The 18,839-nt window shown below is 46.5% G+C and overlaps 1 protein-coding gene across 1 annotated transcript; it reads right to left on the reverse strand.

The window, feature by feature from the left end:
• On the reverse strand, positions 1–18,606 carry LOC102456152 (epoxide hydrolase 1-like). Its single transcript, XM_014577631.4, has 9 exons — positions 18,449–18,606; positions 15,101–15,311; positions 13,247–13,427; positions 12,333–12,560; positions 9,664–9,793; positions 5,506–5,720; positions 4,287–4,395; positions 3,422–3,547; positions 1–322 (listed from the first exon to the last, which is right to left on the reverse strand). Exons 1-9 carry the CDS (start codon positions 18,475–18,477, stop codon positions 121–123), a joined length of 1,431 nt encoding a protein of 476 aa, XP_014433117.3. The 5' UTR covers positions 18,478–18,606; the 3' UTR covers positions 1–120.
• Positions 18,607–18,839: the final 233 nt, after the last annotated feature.

An 18,839-nucleotide genomic window follows, 5' to 3' on the forward strand; every position in this document is an offset into this window, starting at 1 on the left:
TTAAGCAAATGGTTATTTGGCTTTATAAAGTGTTAACAGAAATGCAGTTATTAATTACCTCAGACTGGAAGTCTAGCAATGTGCTCCCATTATCTGTGCATAGTGCCCCTAGCTCATGACTCACAGATGCTCCACCTTTCTGACCAACTGCCTGATATCCTGTGCCAGGAGCTCTGGTTCCTCAAAGGCAGCAAAATGCCCCCCACGTGGCATGTAGGTATAGACAACTATGTTCTTGAACAAATTCTTTGCCCAGGAACGTGGGGTATGTGCAAGTTCGTTGGGGAAAGCAGCAAGGCCAGTGGGTACATAAACTCCAATCCTTAAAAAAACAAAAACAAAAAGTTAGCAGTTTTTTAATCAGTGCATAATCTTTGTGGAGGCAGGTTGTTTAAAGCATTTGTTTCTCTTATCAATAAAATGTCAGAAAATCAGTGTAAAATGTTCTGGAAATATACTCACTACTAGGTAGCATGGATATCTTAGTATGTTACCATGACAGAAAACTCTCTCTACATTTATTTGTATCTGGAGTACACTTGTATTTCTCTTCCAATGCAGTTTGTACTAGTTGTTCAAGGTTACTAGAAATGTGTATGCAGTTTGATGCAACAGTTCAGCCAGTTTGCATATTAGTTTCACAGACCTCAGCAGAACAGTTATTTGAATCTTGGCAATCCCTACCCAGGAACAAAAGGTCAATATTGCAGTTTAATATATTTCAATACAACATATTGGGGAAAATAGTTGACTAACACTATCCTACTCTAATTTTACATTGATAGTTAAGCCAGGAATAACAGAGGGTGTGTTTCTGTGACACCTTCTTTGTATCTGTGAATTGGACATTGAGTTGTTCCATGGCCTGTTTGGGGTGACTACATTTGTGCTGCAAGTATCTTCATTTGCTATGGTATGTGTAGGTGTGGTTTAAGGTTGCCCATGAACTTCACAGGAGATCAAAACCAGGGATCTGCAACAGCCCTTTCATGAGGTGTTTGACTTCTGTGAGCTCCACTCAGCCTTCCAAGCTTTAGAGTTGAAGTTGCATTAGTGAAGGTTAAATGTGTGGGTCTAAAAGCGCTAACAAGACTGAGTGATGGTAAGGAAGGAAGGTTCAGCTGCAGCGGGAGACATTCATTTTTCATAATCCACTTAGAGTTCCTAAATTGGGATAAGGCTTATTTTAGTAATCGTGTAGCTGCAAACAATTTTATTGGTTACGCGGTTACTAAAATACTCCTTGGGGTGGGACTGGCAGCAAGTGCGGGAGCTCCCTGCCACCCTGCGCTGCTGCCTCTAGAGTGGGTTTGCAGGGGTAGTTGGTTTAAAAATAGGCTCCCCGCGCAGATTGGCTCCTGCCTGCTGCCCTGCTCTTTTGTCTTTGATTCAGAGGCTGTGCGGGGTGGCAGTAGCTCCTGCCACAGATGGAGGCTGCTTTGCAGCAGCTTGCCCTGCCCCCCATGCTGCTGCTTCTAATACAGAGGCAGCAGGGTGGAAGGCTTCTGCGGAACTAGTGCTTGTGGGGGTAGGAAGTCAGCTTTTAAGCTGGCTCACCCCAAGCACAGGCTCCTGCCTGCTCCTCAAACTGCTGCCTTTGTGGGAGGCGGCAAGGTGGAGGCAGGTAGCTCTGCAGAGCTGGCATATGTGGAGAGCCAGCTTAAAAGCTGATTCCGTGTGTGTATTGGCTCCCACTTGCCCCATCACCCTCTACACTGCCTCCTCTAATAGAGAGGCAGCAGCATGGTGGGGGGAGGGGAGAGTGTGTGTGGTGGCAGGTGGCTCTGCGGGATTCAGCACTTGTGGGGAGCTGACTTTTAAGCTGGCTCCCACCAAACACCACCTCCTGCCTGCAACCGGCTCCCCAAGGACACTGGCTCCCACCTCCCCATTGCTGCTTCTAATAAAGAGGCAGCAAGAGGGTGTGTGTGTAGTCATTTGGATTAACTGATAAACCCAGACTTATCGGTTAATTTTTTAAACAACTATACGCTGACATCCGTATTCCCAAAGCGTTGTGGCATCATGGTGAACGGTTGGGGGAGCAATGTGCAACAGCAGCCAAGATGTTGGTGATCAAGTTGAGGGTTGCAGTGATATACTGCACTGTAATGTTCAGATGAACATCAGAAAGTTGTATGGCTACCACTGGCTAGTATCAATACACAGTATTTAGCTATAAACCCTTTTTAGAAATACATACTGTGGCCCAATGGTTTTGTCCTATGGTACAGTCACCCATCTTGTAGTCAGCCACAAAGGACAAATGGGATGTCTGAGAATAGTGTTTGAACCCAAACTAAACTCTCAAGTAGGTTAAAGCTGTTTGATTGTCTGTAGCTGGAAATTTACAAGGTAATAGTGATATAACAGTCTAACCGTTACCTGTCTATCTTAGGGTCATTTGAAATTGAACTAGCAGCAAATTAAAATAATTTGTTAGAAAATGAACAAACCCTGTGTAGATCATAAATCCAATGGGCTCAGTGTGTGCAGACACTCTAGTTTGATACGTTTTGCCTTTCCATGTGTGTGCGGTCATCTCTTTGTGGTAAATTGATTTCATAAACTGAATTGAGCTGACTATTCTCCCATGCAATCGATCCCTCTCAATAAGTGACTGGCTTTTTAAGCCCCTATTGCTGTTGTACAGAGGCCTCATATACAAATATAAAACAATCAATTCCATCTCAAAGGACGATTTTCTGATTCCCAGTAGTGCATGGAATGAATGGTAGTCAGTCTTGGGGGGGGGAGGGAAGGGAGAAGGGAAAGGAATCCTGCTCAGCAAAGTGTTCCCTGCTTAGCCTCATCAGTAGCAGTAAGCTCTTCACTAACCAAAGTTAATCCCTGTTCAGTGTATCAAATTCCAGATAGTTAATGTATTTCAGCAATATGTGGATGACTATTTTCTTTCCTCGAGGCCCTTTGCAATATTGTCTCTAAATTCTTCTTGTGTGTATGTTTAGTTATATCGGGGACTTCTAGTTGTTGTCTGACTAAAAGTGATTGCTGCTTTACTTATGCAGTGAAACTGTTGCCCAAAAGGTGGAGAGCAGCTTATGAGTGTAGGAGACAGAACTCTTCCAGGACCTAGCCTCAGACTAAACTTACTCCCAGCAGAAACTAAGAATGACTACATGTTTCTGTTTTTAACTGGCATACAAAATTCGTTGCTGTGACTTCACTTTCCTTCAAGAAATTCAACACAAAAATTAGTTTAAGCTATTTTTCCTATAGTTTTTTTGGGGAGGGGGAAGAGAGAAGGTACCTTTTTTGTTACCATGATAGAACCTAGATAAAAATCTGATTTATTTTTGAAATATGTGGGAGGAGGTAGCTGCTACAATGATGGGAGCCATATAAGCACCTAGATGTCTGCAATGTTATCTAGCCTGCATCTCACCCCGCCCCTCTTTACCTGGCATCGGGAGCAGTACTGGGGTTCTTGGAAATATTCTCCTTGTAGAAACGCATTGAAGGCACAATGGACGAAGTTACCCAGTAAATCATCACATATGTCAAAAGGTCATCCAGAGAGAATTTCCTAGCGAGGGATAAACCAGAGAAGCATCACTGTCGCAGGGGCTGCTCTCTGCACGTTATCAGAGACATGCCCTGAAGTGTGCGCAGCTAAGCTGCGGCACATTGATAGGGTTGCCAGATGATTTAACTAAAAATACTGAACAACCCCCCCACCCATCCCAAAAAACCCACCCGGGAAAAAATTCTGTTGAGGAAAAAGAAAGGGGGAGACCAAAGTTGTTGGGGGGGGGGGGGGGGCAAGGACCCCGAGACTTAAAATAAAACCAAACCCAGCATGGCCCCTTTAAGAAATGTCTTTGAGGCTTTTTGGCCCTAACAGGCTGCCGGTGGCTATCTGCCATCTTGTCTCCCGCTCCGGGCCAGACAGCTCCCCTGCAGAATCTGGTAAGCACCTGGTGTTTTTGCCTCCTGACGGGGGGAAAAAAATCAGAAAATACCAGACATTTTAGGTATCTGGTATGTTCTGAATTTTTTTACCGTACAGGAGGCGAAAATACCAGACTGTCCGGGTCAATACAGGACACCTGGCAACCCTGTGCACTGTACTGAGTGTTGGCACAGCGGCACTGCAGCCAATTCATTACAATTCTAAACTGCAAATTGCCTTGTGTATGTTCCCTTGCCCTCTACTTACATTTGGTCTCAGTAGTAGATGGTCTCACCTCCCTACTTGTGAGCATCCCTTCCTTCAGTTGCGTTTCTCCCTCATACCTGTGCATTGGCATGCTGCTATTCCATACCTCTCCAGACCTCCATTGTCCATGTCCCGGAATGATCTGTCAGTCCAGGTAGAGAACTTCTCCAGAATGTATGCAGCAAGTCCCACAGGGGAATCATTTAGTCCACAGCCTAATTCAGGAAAGGAAGAAAACTGTTCTCAGGTTCACATAGGATTGTATTACCTCCACTAAGGATATGGGAGATTTCCTTGAAATCCAGTTTAAGGATCAAGTAGAAACTTTGGATATTACCACCTTTGTGCTATTCCTTTTGAGACAGTTTAGTACTAACAGAGCCCAGTTAACAAAAGACCCTGTCTGCTACTTTTTTAATGCAGACAGAAACCAAGAGTAGGACAGGCCTGGTGGTGGCAGCAATGGAATGGTAGGAAAGTGTCCAAAGAAACTAAACTGTAAAGGAGGCAGGGAAAGGGAATAGCATTCTCAAACGGTGTGGATGAAACAGGTCCTAGAATATGTTTATGAAGTGGAAGGATGAGAATTCTGTGCACCGGCTAGCCTGTACTTACCCATGCTTTGCAAACCAAAACATAATAAATACAGTACTTACAAAGGATTATCTGTTCACCTCATGGAATAAGTAAATATTTGGCAATTGAGGAAATGGTGATAAAGTTACTTGCTGAAAGTCACGTGCAATAAATCATTGTTAGAACTTGACTAGAATGCTGGAGTTCCTGTTTCTCAGCCCTTGCTCAGTTCACATTGCTCCTCAAACATTCTAGGCCTCAGTCCAGATAGGATGGGTATCTCATGGATCACACATGTCTATAATATGAGTTCCTTAGTCATGCAGGGTATGGCTAGACTGCAAGCTTCTTTTGAAAGAGAGCATCCACACCTCAAAACCGGATCGAAAAAGCAACTTGCTTTTTCAAGAGTGTCCAGACTGCATGGACACGCTCTTGAAAGAAAGTCCTGATTGCTATTCACAGAATGGCCACTAGGGAACCTATGCTTTTTTTGATTGCCTCTTCTTTCGAAAACTGTCCCTGTTCTGTATCCATATGTGCCTTTTTTCAAAAGAGTTCTTTGGAAAAAGGTGTTCTTCCTCATAATTTGAGGTTTACCAATGACGAAAAACCCCCTGCATTCTTTTAATTTAATTTTGAAAGAATGTGATTACAGTGTGGATGCAGGTGAAGTTTTTTTTTTTTTTTAAAAAGGGCAGTTTTTTCGAAAAAAACAATGTAGTCTAGACATGCCCGCAGAGACCTACCTGCTGTGTCTGGCTTGGTGGCCTGGATGTGCAAATACCCTGTCTCCCGCAGAAGCTCATACACGTTCTTCTCAAAATATGGGAATAAGCGGCGGGAATCTTCCCTGGTGAGGCCCACCAGCCATGGTACGTAGGCCCCAAGCAGTAAAGAAATCAGCCTCCCCAACCCTCCTGAGAAGATGAAGACGAAATTCAGATGAAGCCCTTTCACGGACCTGGAATCAATGGTATTAAGGAATAGAATAAGGAACAGCATTAGTGGATTAACACTATCAAAAGAAAAGGGGTCCCGTCTCCAGCTTTCCTCTGATATACAGAACTGTGAGGACACTTACACTGCACTAGACCCATTGGTACTTCTGGAAAAAGTCTCTCTCCTAACCATACATAGCTCTTCAGGCATGTGTATTCACAATTTCCTTGTGTGATGACATGTAGCAAATAGCCTAGAAATTAGCTGATACAAGCACTAGCACAGGCTGGGGAGGACAGAAGAACTATAGCAGTATTAGGGTAAGTCTATGCTGCAGAGCAAAAATTGAATTAAGATACACAACTTCAGCTACGTCAATTGTGTAGCTGAAGTTGAAATAGCTTAATTCAGCTTTTGGGGCTGTCTATGCAACAAGAAGTTGAAATAAGAAAACTCTTCCTTTGACTTCCCTTACTCCTTGTGAAATGAGGCTTACAGCAGTCGGAGTAAAAAGTCCTCCAGTCTGACATTATTTTGGAATAATGGCTTGCTGTGTAGATGTGCATTTTGTTACTTTGAAATAACGGCGCTGTGTAGACATATCCTTAGACTCCTATTTGACTTGGCATGACAGATTCATTACTGTGGGATGGGCTGTTCTCCTCAGAGCTTCATTTTGACCCTTTTGTAATGAGGGCTTCATTGTGCATTGGCTGAGAAGCCTGTGGTGGATTACACATGATCATAAGCTTTCCAGAGACTCCCTGCCCTGGATGCTAGTTGCACCTCACAGCTCTTCTTCTACAGGGGCCAAGATACTCTCAGAGCACGTCTTCACTTGCTGCACTGGAGAACGATATTCTGGCGTTCAATTTAGCGGGTCTAGTATAGACCCATAAATTGAATGCTGAAGACAGCTCTGGCCGGTGTCTGTACTCTTCACAGATGCGAGGAATAAGGAAAGCCAATGGGAGCATTTGGTCCCATCGGCCTCCTGCAATGGGGACAATACCAAGCTCACCTTTTCACCTAAGGGGCTAACATGGAGCATGTGTTTTACAATAATTCACTAACATTTAACTACATCTGCTAAAAGTAGCTGCATGTTTTTCTTCCATCTAATATGTTCTAAACCTCCATTTTAGGCAATGAAGGAGTTTATATATCATGTTGCCTTTTAGCCTCTCATAGGTTTCCCAACCAGAATTCAATCTCACCATTATCTCCTTTCTGATACGGAAAGCTACATCTAAACTACGATCCTCTTGCAGAAGAGGAAATGCAAATAGAATGTTCATTTGTATATGTCACGCTCTCATTTGCATTTCCTCTTCCCTTCCCTTTTGCACAAGAGCCATTCTTCAAATGAGGAAGAACCGCTCTTGTGCAAAAGGGGGCTTTTGCACAAAAAGGTGCTGTCTACACACCGCTTTTTTGCACAAAAACCTTGCGCAAAAGGGAAAGGAAGAGGAAATGCAAATGAGAGTGCAACATATGCAAATGAGTGCTCCATTTGTATTTCCTCTTCCACAAGAGGATCGTAGTTTAGATGCAGCCAAAGAGATCATCAGGTGGGCCTATTCTAATCCTTAAGGCTCCCTGAGATGATGGAATGTAGAGGGCACAGTTCACATTCACAATCGTCTGAAAGCTGGGAGTGATCACAAAAACTTTAGATAATATGGAAATATGAATGAAACAGAATAAGCTTGAGAAAAAGGCTGAGAACTATGAAACTGAAATTAATAAAGATGAATGCAAAAAAAATTGGGGAGATATATCAGAGGGAAAAATCCAATACACAAAGCTAGAATGGAAAAGAGGAGCTAGACAGCAGAAGGGCACCCACAAAAATGATCTGGAATTGGGGGTAGAATGCAGAATAAACTCAACAGGAGTCAGCAATGCATGCCTGTACTGTTTTGTATTATCAGGGTTGCTGTGTTGATCAGTGGTGAAGCTACAACGTGACAGATATGAGTCAACAGTGTGCCCTTGTAGCCTAGAAGGCTAATGGCATATTAGGTTGCATTAAGAGGAGCATTGCCAGCAGATCCAGAGATGTCATCATTCCCCTTTATTTGGCTTTGGTGAGGCCGCATCTGGAGTATTGTCCAGTTCTGGGCCCCCCACTACAAAAAGGATGTGGACGCATTGGAGAGGGTCCAGTGGAGGGCAACCAAAATGATTAGGGGGCTGGAGCATATGACTTATGAGGAGAGGCTGAGGGACTTGGGTCTGTTTAGTCTGCAGAAGTGAAGAGTGAGGGGGGATTTGATAGCAGCCTTCAACTTCCTGAAGGGAGGTTCCAAAGAGGATGGAGAGAAGCTGTTCTCAGTAGTGACAGATGGCAGAACAAGGAGCAGTGGTCTCAAGTTATGGTAGGAGAGGTCCAGGTTGGATATTAGGAAAAACTATTTCACTAGGAGGGTGGTGAAGCACTGGAATGGGTTACCTAGGGAAGTAGTGGAGTCTCCATCCCTAGAGGTGTTGAAGTCTCGGCTTGACAAAGCCCTGGCCGGGTTGATTTAGTTGGAATTGGTCCTGCCTATTGCAGGGGGCTGGACTTGATGACCTTCTGAGGTCTCTTCCAGTTCTATGATTCTACAGCTGTAGCCTTATTTTCAGCTTGGGCACTCACTGGGGCAAATATTTTAAAAATTGGCCATTAATTTTGGGTGCCAAACTAGAGGAATACAAAAACTGGGACACCCAACATGAATGGGCTTTTAAAAAATGTGAATCTATGCTATTTCTTTTTTTTTAAAAGATACTCCCTGGAGAGAGTTCAATTGACAGCAGTGTACATAGAGGCAAGTATGGCCAGATCAGAGGAAAGCAGAGCCCTTGACTCAAAATGACAAGGAGACAATACAAAGGCAAAGAGGACTGGGACCAATTCTCATTCAGCTTCACTGGCTCCAGTTTGGTGCTTGTTCTTGGGCCAGTTTATGCTTCTAATTGGCACATTATGCTAGGTCAGGAAGCTGAAAGGACTGCAGCTTTGCCAATTGCTCTAGAATCCAGACCACTGTCTAACAAGGATGCAGAAAAGTCAAGAGAAATAGTTTCAGAATGCTTCTGACTCCTGTTCCCATGGAGAGAGCTCATTAGGAACTTAAGAACAGCCATATTGGATCAGACCAAAGGTCCAGCAGTCCAATATCCTGTCTTCTGACAGTGGCCAATACCAGATGGCCCAGAGGGAATGAACAGAACAGGGAATTATGTCTGTCACCCATTCCCAACCTCTGACAGAGGCTATGAACACCATTCCTGCCCATCCTATCTAATAGCTGTTGATGGACCTATCCTTCATTATCTGTATTTTGGTAAAGTTTCTGTGGGCCATGGCTATCCAAAAAGGGTTGTACAGATAACTTGGCAGGAGTCCAATGGTTGAAGTTAATCCCTTTTCATTGAAGAAGATGGCCAGTATCTGAATCTTTAATACAAAGGCGCAGTTTGCAGAGGAGACAACTCCTGGAGTGTAATGTTCCATCTCATCCTGGGTAGCCTGGCTGCTTGCTTGGATGTGCAGTCTGCAGGCACCCTATCTCATTCCTGTTAAAGAGGAATGTGATGAGGCGTCAGTCTGGTTAGCAATGTGTCTACTGCCAACCCCAAACATTCCAGAATCAGGAGTCAGGCCCTACAAAGCATGGTTTTTAAAAAAATCAATACTATAGGGATTCTTTCCATTTGCCTTTTGATTTCTGAGCCTTTAGGGTCCATGTTTTTCAGTTTCTCTCTTCAACAACAAGGACTAGAATTTTTTTTTAATTTTTCAAATGAATGATGAGAGTCTCGCACAGTCACATGACTGTAGGAGTAGTGGAGCACAAATATCACAAGGCTCAGGATAAAACTACAAGAGTTAGCAACAATGCAAGGGGGGAGGGCAGGGAGTGTTGTGGGAACCAGACCAGACAACTATTCCTCTCCAAACCCCCTTTGCCACTCACTTTGGCAGCATCTGGGCCATGTTAGTGGTGATCCGAGAGCCCCAGTCGCCTCCCTGTACATAGAACTCCTGGAAGCCCAATCTTTGCATCAGCTTGTGAAATATCCGAGCAGCAGCCAGCGTGTCAAAACCTGTGCATAAGGAGAAACTTATCACTAAACACCTCGGCTACGTCTAGACTGGCATGATTTTCCGGAAATGCTTTTAACGGAAAAGTTTTCCATTAAAAGCATTTTCGGAAAAGAGCATCTAGATTGGCACGGACGCTTTTCCGCAAAAGCACTTTTTGCGGAAAAGTGTCTGTGGCCAATCTAGACACGCTTTTTCGCAAAAAAGCCCCGATCGCCATTTTCGCGATCGGGGCTTTTTTGTGCAAAACAAATCTCAGCTGTCTACACTGGCCCTTTTGCGCAAAAGTTTTGCATAAAAGGGACTTTTGCCCGAACTGGAGCAGCATAGTATTTCCGCAAAAAGCACTGATTTCTTACAGTAGGAAGTCAGTGCTTTTGTGGAAATTCAAGCGGCCAGTGTAGACAGCTGGCAAGTTTTTCTGGAAAAGTGGCTGATTTTCCGGAAAAACTGGCCAGTCTAGAAACAGCCCTTTTCTCCCCCAGCCAGGCATCACTGATGCCAAAGAGGATGCAGGTCAGTGTTCTTCTGGGTATTGCCCGGTACTGGTCCTCTGGGTCACAAGAAAGGGAGAGTTGGGGATTTGGGAGGCTTCTAATTACCTCTATATTACAAATCTCTATATTACACTTAGCCCTAGAGCTTTGTGATCTCATCCCCATGACTTTCCCGATATCTCTGCAAAAGACTACCTGCTATCTGGCAGATGGAGCTGATTCATTATCACAAAGCAGCTAGCACACACTGTGATAAAAAGGCCAAGAAATGAGTGCACTGCAACCATTTCAATGGCCCATGGAAGACAAGCACTGAAGGCACCAGGAGCCTACAATGAAATGGATACCAGCTGCCTTCATCCTTAATATGGGGGATTGGGTCCCAAGCTGTAAACAGCCAATCTGTTAGGTCATTAAGAAGCACTTTGAGCATGCAGGGTGTTTTCCTGGATACAACATAGGGCACAGACTCCTCCCCTCTTCACCTTTGCCTTCTCCACCTTGTAGTTCATCCAAATTAATCTTTCTCCCCATATGGGCACCCTCCATCCTCAGATCCCTCCACGGGCTCCCACTCTCCAGCATCAGGTTCACATCCCCGCTCTTCCCCTTTAAGGTTGTTCAGTCTCCAGGCCCACCCTCCTCATTTCCCCTTCTGCTCCCTATTCTCTGCTCCCACTGCCTCCTTCATTTATCTGCATCTTCTCTCAGGACAGGCCATAGGCCTGTAACAGCCTCCCAACCAAAGTTCACAGCACCTTTCCTTGTCTCCTCCGACAACCACTGGAACCCCCTCCCCCAATCAATGAAGTGTCCTGGCTCTCATGACCACCCATCTCATGTTGCCCCATGTTCTATTGCACTCTTATTCCTTTGGGGAAGGGAGCTGTTTGATCTACATCACCCCATTGTACGGCATGGTGTTCACACTGGCATAGAAGATTGGGGAGGGCGTGTCACAGAATAGGATACAGAGTCTTTCACCTCTAGGACCCTGGTTCCTTTCTGGTTCCAGGTTGTTGGGAGTCTCAGGGAAATGGGAAATGGACTGTGGGGCCTATTGTCTATGGGACATCAGCTCTACTTCAGCCCAAGACTGAGGTGACTGGATGTCTTGGGGGTGTGTGTAGAAAATGAGCTAGGGAGCCTTTTACCTAGGCAATAATGACCTGTCTCACAGGACTGGGACACAGAGCTTTTTACTTTCAGACCATTTAGTGGTCTGTGTGACTTGAGCTGTGAGTCCAGTTCCCACTGAACAAGTCTGTGATGGATCCCCCCCCCCCATACTTAATGAATGGACTTATGGACATGAATGTATATAACTCAAAGGTGCTTTGAGCAAATTATTTCCCTATAAAAAAAGCAGAAAAGCAAACGCGTTCCCTGGACACAGCGGAGTATTTTTTCCCGAACTCCCTTCCCCCAGTCTAGCTGTACCTACAGGAAGCTGGGCCCTAAACTGCACTCTCCTTGGACCTGAAGAGGTTCAGTGTCTGTACTGCTTCTCGGAGGGGGAGGGGGACAGGGATCTCAGCTCAGGGTCTTGGCTGGGGGAGACCAGTGGAGCTGGCCCAGCAGGACCAGGAAACGAGGAGCCCCAGAGAGCGGGAATGCGAGTGGCAGTGCTCGTATCAGCACCCTGGGAGCCACCCCCGAGGGGTCATCTGTGACCGCACCCTGCCACAACATCAACAACACGATCATCATAATAAATGACCGCTCCTCTCCAGCCCAGCAGAAATGCCGAGGACTGATCCGTTTCTGAACCATGAATTGCCCTCACATAGTAAGGTGTGATCCCTAGAGGTCAGGGGATGCAGGCTGAGAAAAGTCTGCCCTAGCCTTGCCCCTGCCACACTTATTCTGTGGATACCAGTCTCCAGGGCTGTCAATCCACCCCCAGATTTGTTTTATAAAAAGAATGGGTACAGAATCCAACTCCCAGTGTTCAGAAATTGACCCATGGGTCCAGGGATGTTTCCCAGATTCTATTCCAGAAAGCACTGGGATTCTAATTAACTCTCTCCTGCCCATTACTCACCTTGTTGGTGAGGTGCCTCAGAGAAGCCATAGCCTGGGATGGATGGGCAGATGACCTCAAACACCACATCCTCATTCAGGCCATGCCCAGCTGGGTCAGTGAGCAGTGGGATGATCTTATAGAACTCGTAGAAGGAGCCAGGCCAGCCATGCACCATCAACAAAGGCCTGGCTGCCTGGCCCCTGGGTATGTGAGGGGGCTTCACATGGACAAAATGGACTTCAATCCCTGCCATGAATCCAAGAGAAACAAGTTAATGCTCCAGTTGCTTCTCTGCTCCTGGCCCAGACCCTAAAGGAGAGAGGCAAAATCCTAGCCAGTGTTTACAGAGACCCACAGCATAGCATAGAGAGGAAGTTTCCCAGCTGGAGTTGGGAGGGAGATGCCCTGTACCCCTAAGAGTTTTGTTTGCTTCTTTGTGGATGAGGGATAATGCCACGGTGAGAGAGACCCAGACCCCCCCAGCACTACATCTGTTGGGCAAGGCACCCTAAATTTGTCTTTGTGAATCTGATGTCCGTGAGGTGGAGGCCCTAGCAGACAATGGATGCCTTGGATACTTCAGCCTGCTTTCCTGTATCTTAGTGCAATGCTGAGCTCAGCATGGAACAAGCTGCATCATTGTGGGTTCCAGAGAAACTTTGACATACTCCCAGCAGAGGAAGGCAAATGAGAGGCAGCAAAGCAGAAAAATGTGGGTGCTCCACGGGTGAAATGCTGGGACGGTAAAGAAGAGAGGGGGTGATTCATGAGTGAAGGGACAGGAGAATGGGGCAGCTAGACAAAGGAAATAGAGGTAATTTGCTGGGAGCACTATGGCTGCTAGGGGAACAGTAAATGGGGCTCCACGGAGGAGGAGGCACCAGGATTGCAAGAGGAGAAAAAGAGAGCGTTCAGGGGCAACTGAGTGGCACCTTCAATGGTTGTTTTGAAATGTGGATATTGGTTCACAAATTCCAGCTGCTTCCGCCAGTCAAACTCGTTCCTCCAGTAGGCAACAACTCTCTGCAGGTAGGTGGAGTTGAAACCATACTGGAAGGCGGCTCCCTCCAGGGGTGGTGTGTAGCGGGCCTGGTCTAGGCGCTGATGCAGTTCCTGCAGAAGGAGAGTTCCCACACTGCTCCATCTCAGGCCTGGCTCTCAGAGGCTGCTTTCCCTGCCCATCACTCCACAGAGAAGCCAAGAATAAAGTCTCCTGCATGCCCAGGCTCTTAAGGAGCCTTCTTTCTGTATCCCTTCTTTCTCTATCCTTCCCTGGGGCCCAAAGGGCACTGTCCAGCAAGCCACATGCCTCCAGGATCCGATACACAGTGAAAATATGTTTTGCATGTTACTGGTTAGAATTGGAAACTGAGGACAGAACTGGGTTCTATTCCTGGCTGTGGCTCTGACCTGCTACGTGGCCTTGTTCAAAACACTTCCCTTCTCCATATCTCAGTTTCCCTTGTGTATACAGCGGGGTTATCCTACTGCCCTAATGGAGAATATGGGTTGGGATGTTAATGACTGTAAAGGGCTCTAAGCTACTTGGAGGAAAAGCAGGGATGGTGGTGTAGAAAGGGCTGCTGCATGGAAATGCCAGGGTTTAGAGTGGAACTGGTGACCTAAAGTCTCCATTGCTCAATCCTATCACCTGCTCAACCCACTGTTAGTCAATTAGAAACAGTGGTAGGCACAGTCTGTGCATTCCCATAATAGCTGTCAGCATCCCTCACAGTGATCAGTGATCCCACTGTTATCCCAGCCCTGAGCTCCCTACACACAGCTGTGCCAGTGCCCCTCCCCCTGCCCTGCAGCCCCCTGCTATCCCAGACCTGGGCTCCCCACACACAGCTCTGACAGTGCCCCTCCCCCTGCCCTGCAGCCCCCTGCTATCCCAGACCTGGGCTCCCCACACACAGCTCTGCCAGTGCCCCTCCCCCTGCCCTGCAGCTGCCTGCTATCCCAGCCCTGGGCTCCCCACACACAGCTCTGCCAGTGCCCCTCCCCCTGCCCTGCAGCCCCCTGCTATCCCAGACCTGGGCTCCCCACACACAGCTCTGACAGTGCCCCTTCCCCTTCCCTGCAGCCCCCTGTTATCCCAGCCCTGGGCTCCCCACACACAGCTCTGCCAGTGCCCCTCCCCCTGCCCTGCAGCCCCCTGCTATCCCAGACCTGGGCTCCCCACACACAGCTCTGCCAGTGCCCCTCCCCCTGCCCTGCAGCCCCCTGTTATCCCAGACCTGGGCTCCCCACACACAGCCCTTAATCCTGACCTGCAGTACTTGCTATTCTTAAACCCAGACAGACAGCTTTACTATTCAAGTATCTGAGGGGTAGCCGTATTAGTCTGAATCTGCATAAATAACAAGAAGTCTATAAGTCTATAAGGTGCCATAGGACTTCTTGTTGTCTCCACTATTCAGTACATCTCAGTGTCCACTAGCAGTTTCTGCTGTTCTAGGTATAGGCTTCTCAGCAGAAACGGTCTTGGACTCTGTTGAGATTTTGATACATTTTCCTTAGACTGGGACCCAGAAAACTCAATTGGTCTGTGATCTAATTTGGACTAAAACTCAAGTCTATAGGCATGGATAATCAGTACATTTTCCCACTGTGCCAGACAGCTGTGCTGAGCTATTTGAGTACAGTACTAAGGTCACTAGGACATCACTTTGAAGCAGTTAGATGGACCAGATTGGCTAGCTCTACCTCTCTTGTTTCTACTCCCCACCAGCTGTCCCTCCTTGGATACCTCTCCTGGTTCCCTTTTCCTCAGCCAGTGATACCTGAATTTCCCTGTCCGAGGTTTCAATTTGGAAGGATCGGATTCTCTCATCTTCTTTCTCTCTTGAAGGCCTTTCACCTGAGCCCCACCATCCATCTCCCATTTCTAGAGTCTTGATCTTCCGTCTAGACAGGAGCCAACAAACCAGGAGCCCTCCAGCTCCCAGAGCAGCAGGGGCCAGAACTGTACTCCTCTGGGGATAGTCAAGGGACCTAGGAAGGGACAAGATACCCAAATTCAGGAACAAAAGCATCAAGACACAGAATTCTCCAAGACCTGTATACATATATGGTGATTTTGAGTGGGGATGAACACCCACAACTCCCATAATTCAGTAAACAGGAGTCATGAGTTCCCATCATCTTAGGAGATCAGGCCCTAGGTGTCTCTCCCAGAATGAGTGTCCAGCTCTTAAGGTGTCGACCTAAGAACCTGGAAGCAGGTTAGAAACAGAATATCAGTTTTGGCAAGAACTGAACTGAACTGCACCAGCTGGAGACAAGCTTCTAAGGTTCCATAGAGGTCCACCAACAACCACACCTGCAACTAATGAAACATGATTTGAGAAGCCTGGATCACCACCTGCCTGGCCACTAGTCATTGGTCACAAGCCTACCCAGGCCCTCTCCGTGTGGTGACCAGCAATCCTATATTCTCAACAGCAGAAAAAATATCAGAGAGACTGGGGCCTAATGTTCAGACATTAGCAGCACTGCAGTGGGGAGTACTTGGCTGTGTCTACACTGCATCCCTTTTCCAGAAAAGGGATGCAGATGAGACAAGTCGGAATTGCAAATGCAGCGGGGATTTAAATTTTCCCCGCTGCATTTGCATGAACATGGCTGCCGCTTTTTTCCAGCTCGGGGCTTTGCCAGAAAAAAGAGCCAGTCTAGACGGGGATCTTTCAGAAAATAAAGCCTTTTCCAAAAGGTCCCTTATTCCTGATTTTAAGAGGAATAAGGGACCTTTTGGAAAAGGCTTTATTTTCCGAAAGATCCGCGTCTAGACTGGCGCTTTTTTCTGGCAAAGCTCCGTGCCAAAAAAAAAGCGGCAGCCATTTTTATGCTAATGAAGCGGGGAAGATTTAAATCTCTGCTTCATTAGCAATTGCGATACGTCTAATTTGCATCCCTTTTACGAAAAAGGGATGCAATCTAGACGTAGCCCATAGGTGTGTGGGTTATACTAGCTCTTTCCAAGATTGTAGGCATTAGATAAGAACTGGCAAACTCATAGCGGCAAACTAAACCGGCTCACATGCATATTAGTTTTGTTTGGAATAGGTATTAGCATTATAATTTATATTATAAATGCTTATAAGTTGCAGCATGCATTAATCTCACTTATAACATCTGTATTCCATGCTACAAGATAAAATATAAGTTTGTTTTATAATTGTAAAAGGGCCTGCTCTGAACTTGTGAACTTAGATGGGAAGAGTGGCTCCCCTGCCTACCCAGAAAGACTATCAAAAATGAAATGACATATTGAAGGACAAAAGCTTTGTTGATTGCGCCATCCAACCATAGGCAAGTACGTGCAGAAGGCCTCCCTCATCCCTTCTGTTTGGATGCAGGAACAGCAAAATAAAAATAGCTAACATGAAGATTTTTCATCTCTTTGCTGTATGGACTCTCACCAAAGCTGGAGTCAAGAAAACAAAAAGCAGGATTCCAGGGTCAACCCATGTGAAGTCCTAAAAAGACATTCAATGGTGAAGGATTACTACACCTGTTACCTTTTGAATCATTGACAAACTCATTTGTGTATAGATGTTTGCTTGCTTGAACCTGTAAATAACTCATTTATTTTTCCTCGTGAATAAGCCTTTAGTTAATTTCAGGATTGTCTTTGGTGAAATATCTTAGGTACAGATTAATCTTGGGTAAGTGACTTGTCTCCTGGGACTGGAAACAACGTGGATACTTGGTGATTTTGGTGTAGGTAACTATTTATCACTTACTTGCCTGGGTGGCAAAGTAGATTGGAGAGCTCAAGGGCATGTCTGTGATGCCATAGCAAGACAAGTATAGTGATGTAGGATTTCACATTTGGTACTAGGTCAGTGAAATATAATTATAGAACATATCACCAGTTTTGGGTGTCTGCCCTGGGTTTGATAGTTTGCCCTGACACTGGCCACTCTAGACAGCATGACAAAGGCCATCACTGGTGCCCCCATTCCTTCCCCTGGGCTGTCGCTATCTATGATTCACCAATGTCACTGCCCAATAACATGCCATAAACTCAGGTGATCTAGGAAAGTGTCACGTAATGAGGGCAGGCACTAGTTAATATGAGTTATAATTTAAAGACATTCAGTCGCCCTTCTGCTCTATGGTCTCTCCTGCCAAACCTTGCTCCTGCTATTCTGCCAGCTGTGCGGGTAGTGGCTCTGTCTACACCTGGCGTGGGGGACTGTGGAGGAAATTAGGAGGGTCAGGACAAGAAATCTGTGGGGAAGTCCGAGGGGCTGCCTTGTGCCTAGTTAGGGCAGTGAAAAAGGGGGAGACAGCAGCATCAGACTGCTTCTTCTCCGCTCACATAATCTGGAACAAAAGCAGCTCCTGCTAGGAAAGGGTTGCCACCTCTGAGGTGAAAAAATGGGAGAACTGGAGGCTGATTCTGAGCCAATAAGACTGGCCAGCTGTCAGTGTGTCCCGAGCATCCTGACAGATTTCCCAGGACAGCTACCTCAAAAAAGGGACAGTGCTGGGAAAACCTAGACAGATGGTATCCTTAGTTACTGGAAACCCCTGTGTCTGAAATGGGGAAGCATCCTTGGAAAGAGCCCCAGCCAAGTTCTTGGGCAGGAAGCTCCTGACTGCTGAGATGGAGCAGGGCTCCTGAGAACAAATAGCCTAAGCAGACCCCTTCACAGTGCTCTTTGGGTGCTGAGCAGTTTATGCAACAGGTAACTGAATCCCTCTCTCTGTGTTTAAATCCGAAAGGGTTTAGCTGCCAGGAGTCCTGAAACACAGAGTATCGTGGCAGGTTATGGTACCAATTCAGCACTGAGCAGCTTTAATGCCACTAATCCACATCAAGTGGCTCAGAGCAGCGGCCCCTTGGCTGTCCTAAAGCAGGGTTCACCAGCAAAGCTTTTTCTGTGACCACAGTCCAGAGGGTACATAGTCAGCCACCCCCCAGGTGACCCTTCCAAAAGGACTGGAATGGCTACCCTGCATAATGCTCTGTCCCCAGAGTTAAGTTCGTGCCGGAGCTTGGACCAAGGGCCATATTGGACTTCACCCCTCGGCCATGTTTCTAGATGACTAACAGTATAATCCCATAGCACTCCCCCCCCCCCCGCACCCTCCGAGGGCTCTCCTGCACCTGCCGCACTCACCGGACACTCTGAAGGATTTGCTGCCACATGTCTGTGCCGATGCCTGTGACTTGAATCCAACTCAGCCCAACTGTAGTGCTGCACTAAGAAAACCAGAGGCCCCAACTGCTGCTACCTCCTTCTCTGCTTTCTCAGTGACGATGCAAACAACCTATATATAGTCTGATAATGCCACCTGCTGCGTTAGTCTAGAATTGCAGATGGCCTGGGCACCTCTGCAATTCACCTGTGCTTTTGGAGGAGACCAAAAAGCCAAGCTCTGTCCTAAGCAATAGGGTGTTCTAGTTGCATTCTAGCCTTGGGAATCATATTTTGCTTCCCTAACATTCTGTTGAGGTCTCATTCGGATAAAGGATTCTCCTTCACTTCCTGTCCTAAACTGCCCTGTAGT

The sequence above is a fragment of the Pelodiscus sinensis genome, chromosome 3, assembly GCF_052426305.1.
Source record: "Pelodiscus sinensis isolate ZL-2025 chromosome 3, ASM5242630v1, whole genome shotgun sequence".
NCBI lineage: Eukaryota > Metazoa > Chordata > Testudines > Trionychidae > Pelodiscus > Pelodiscus sinensis.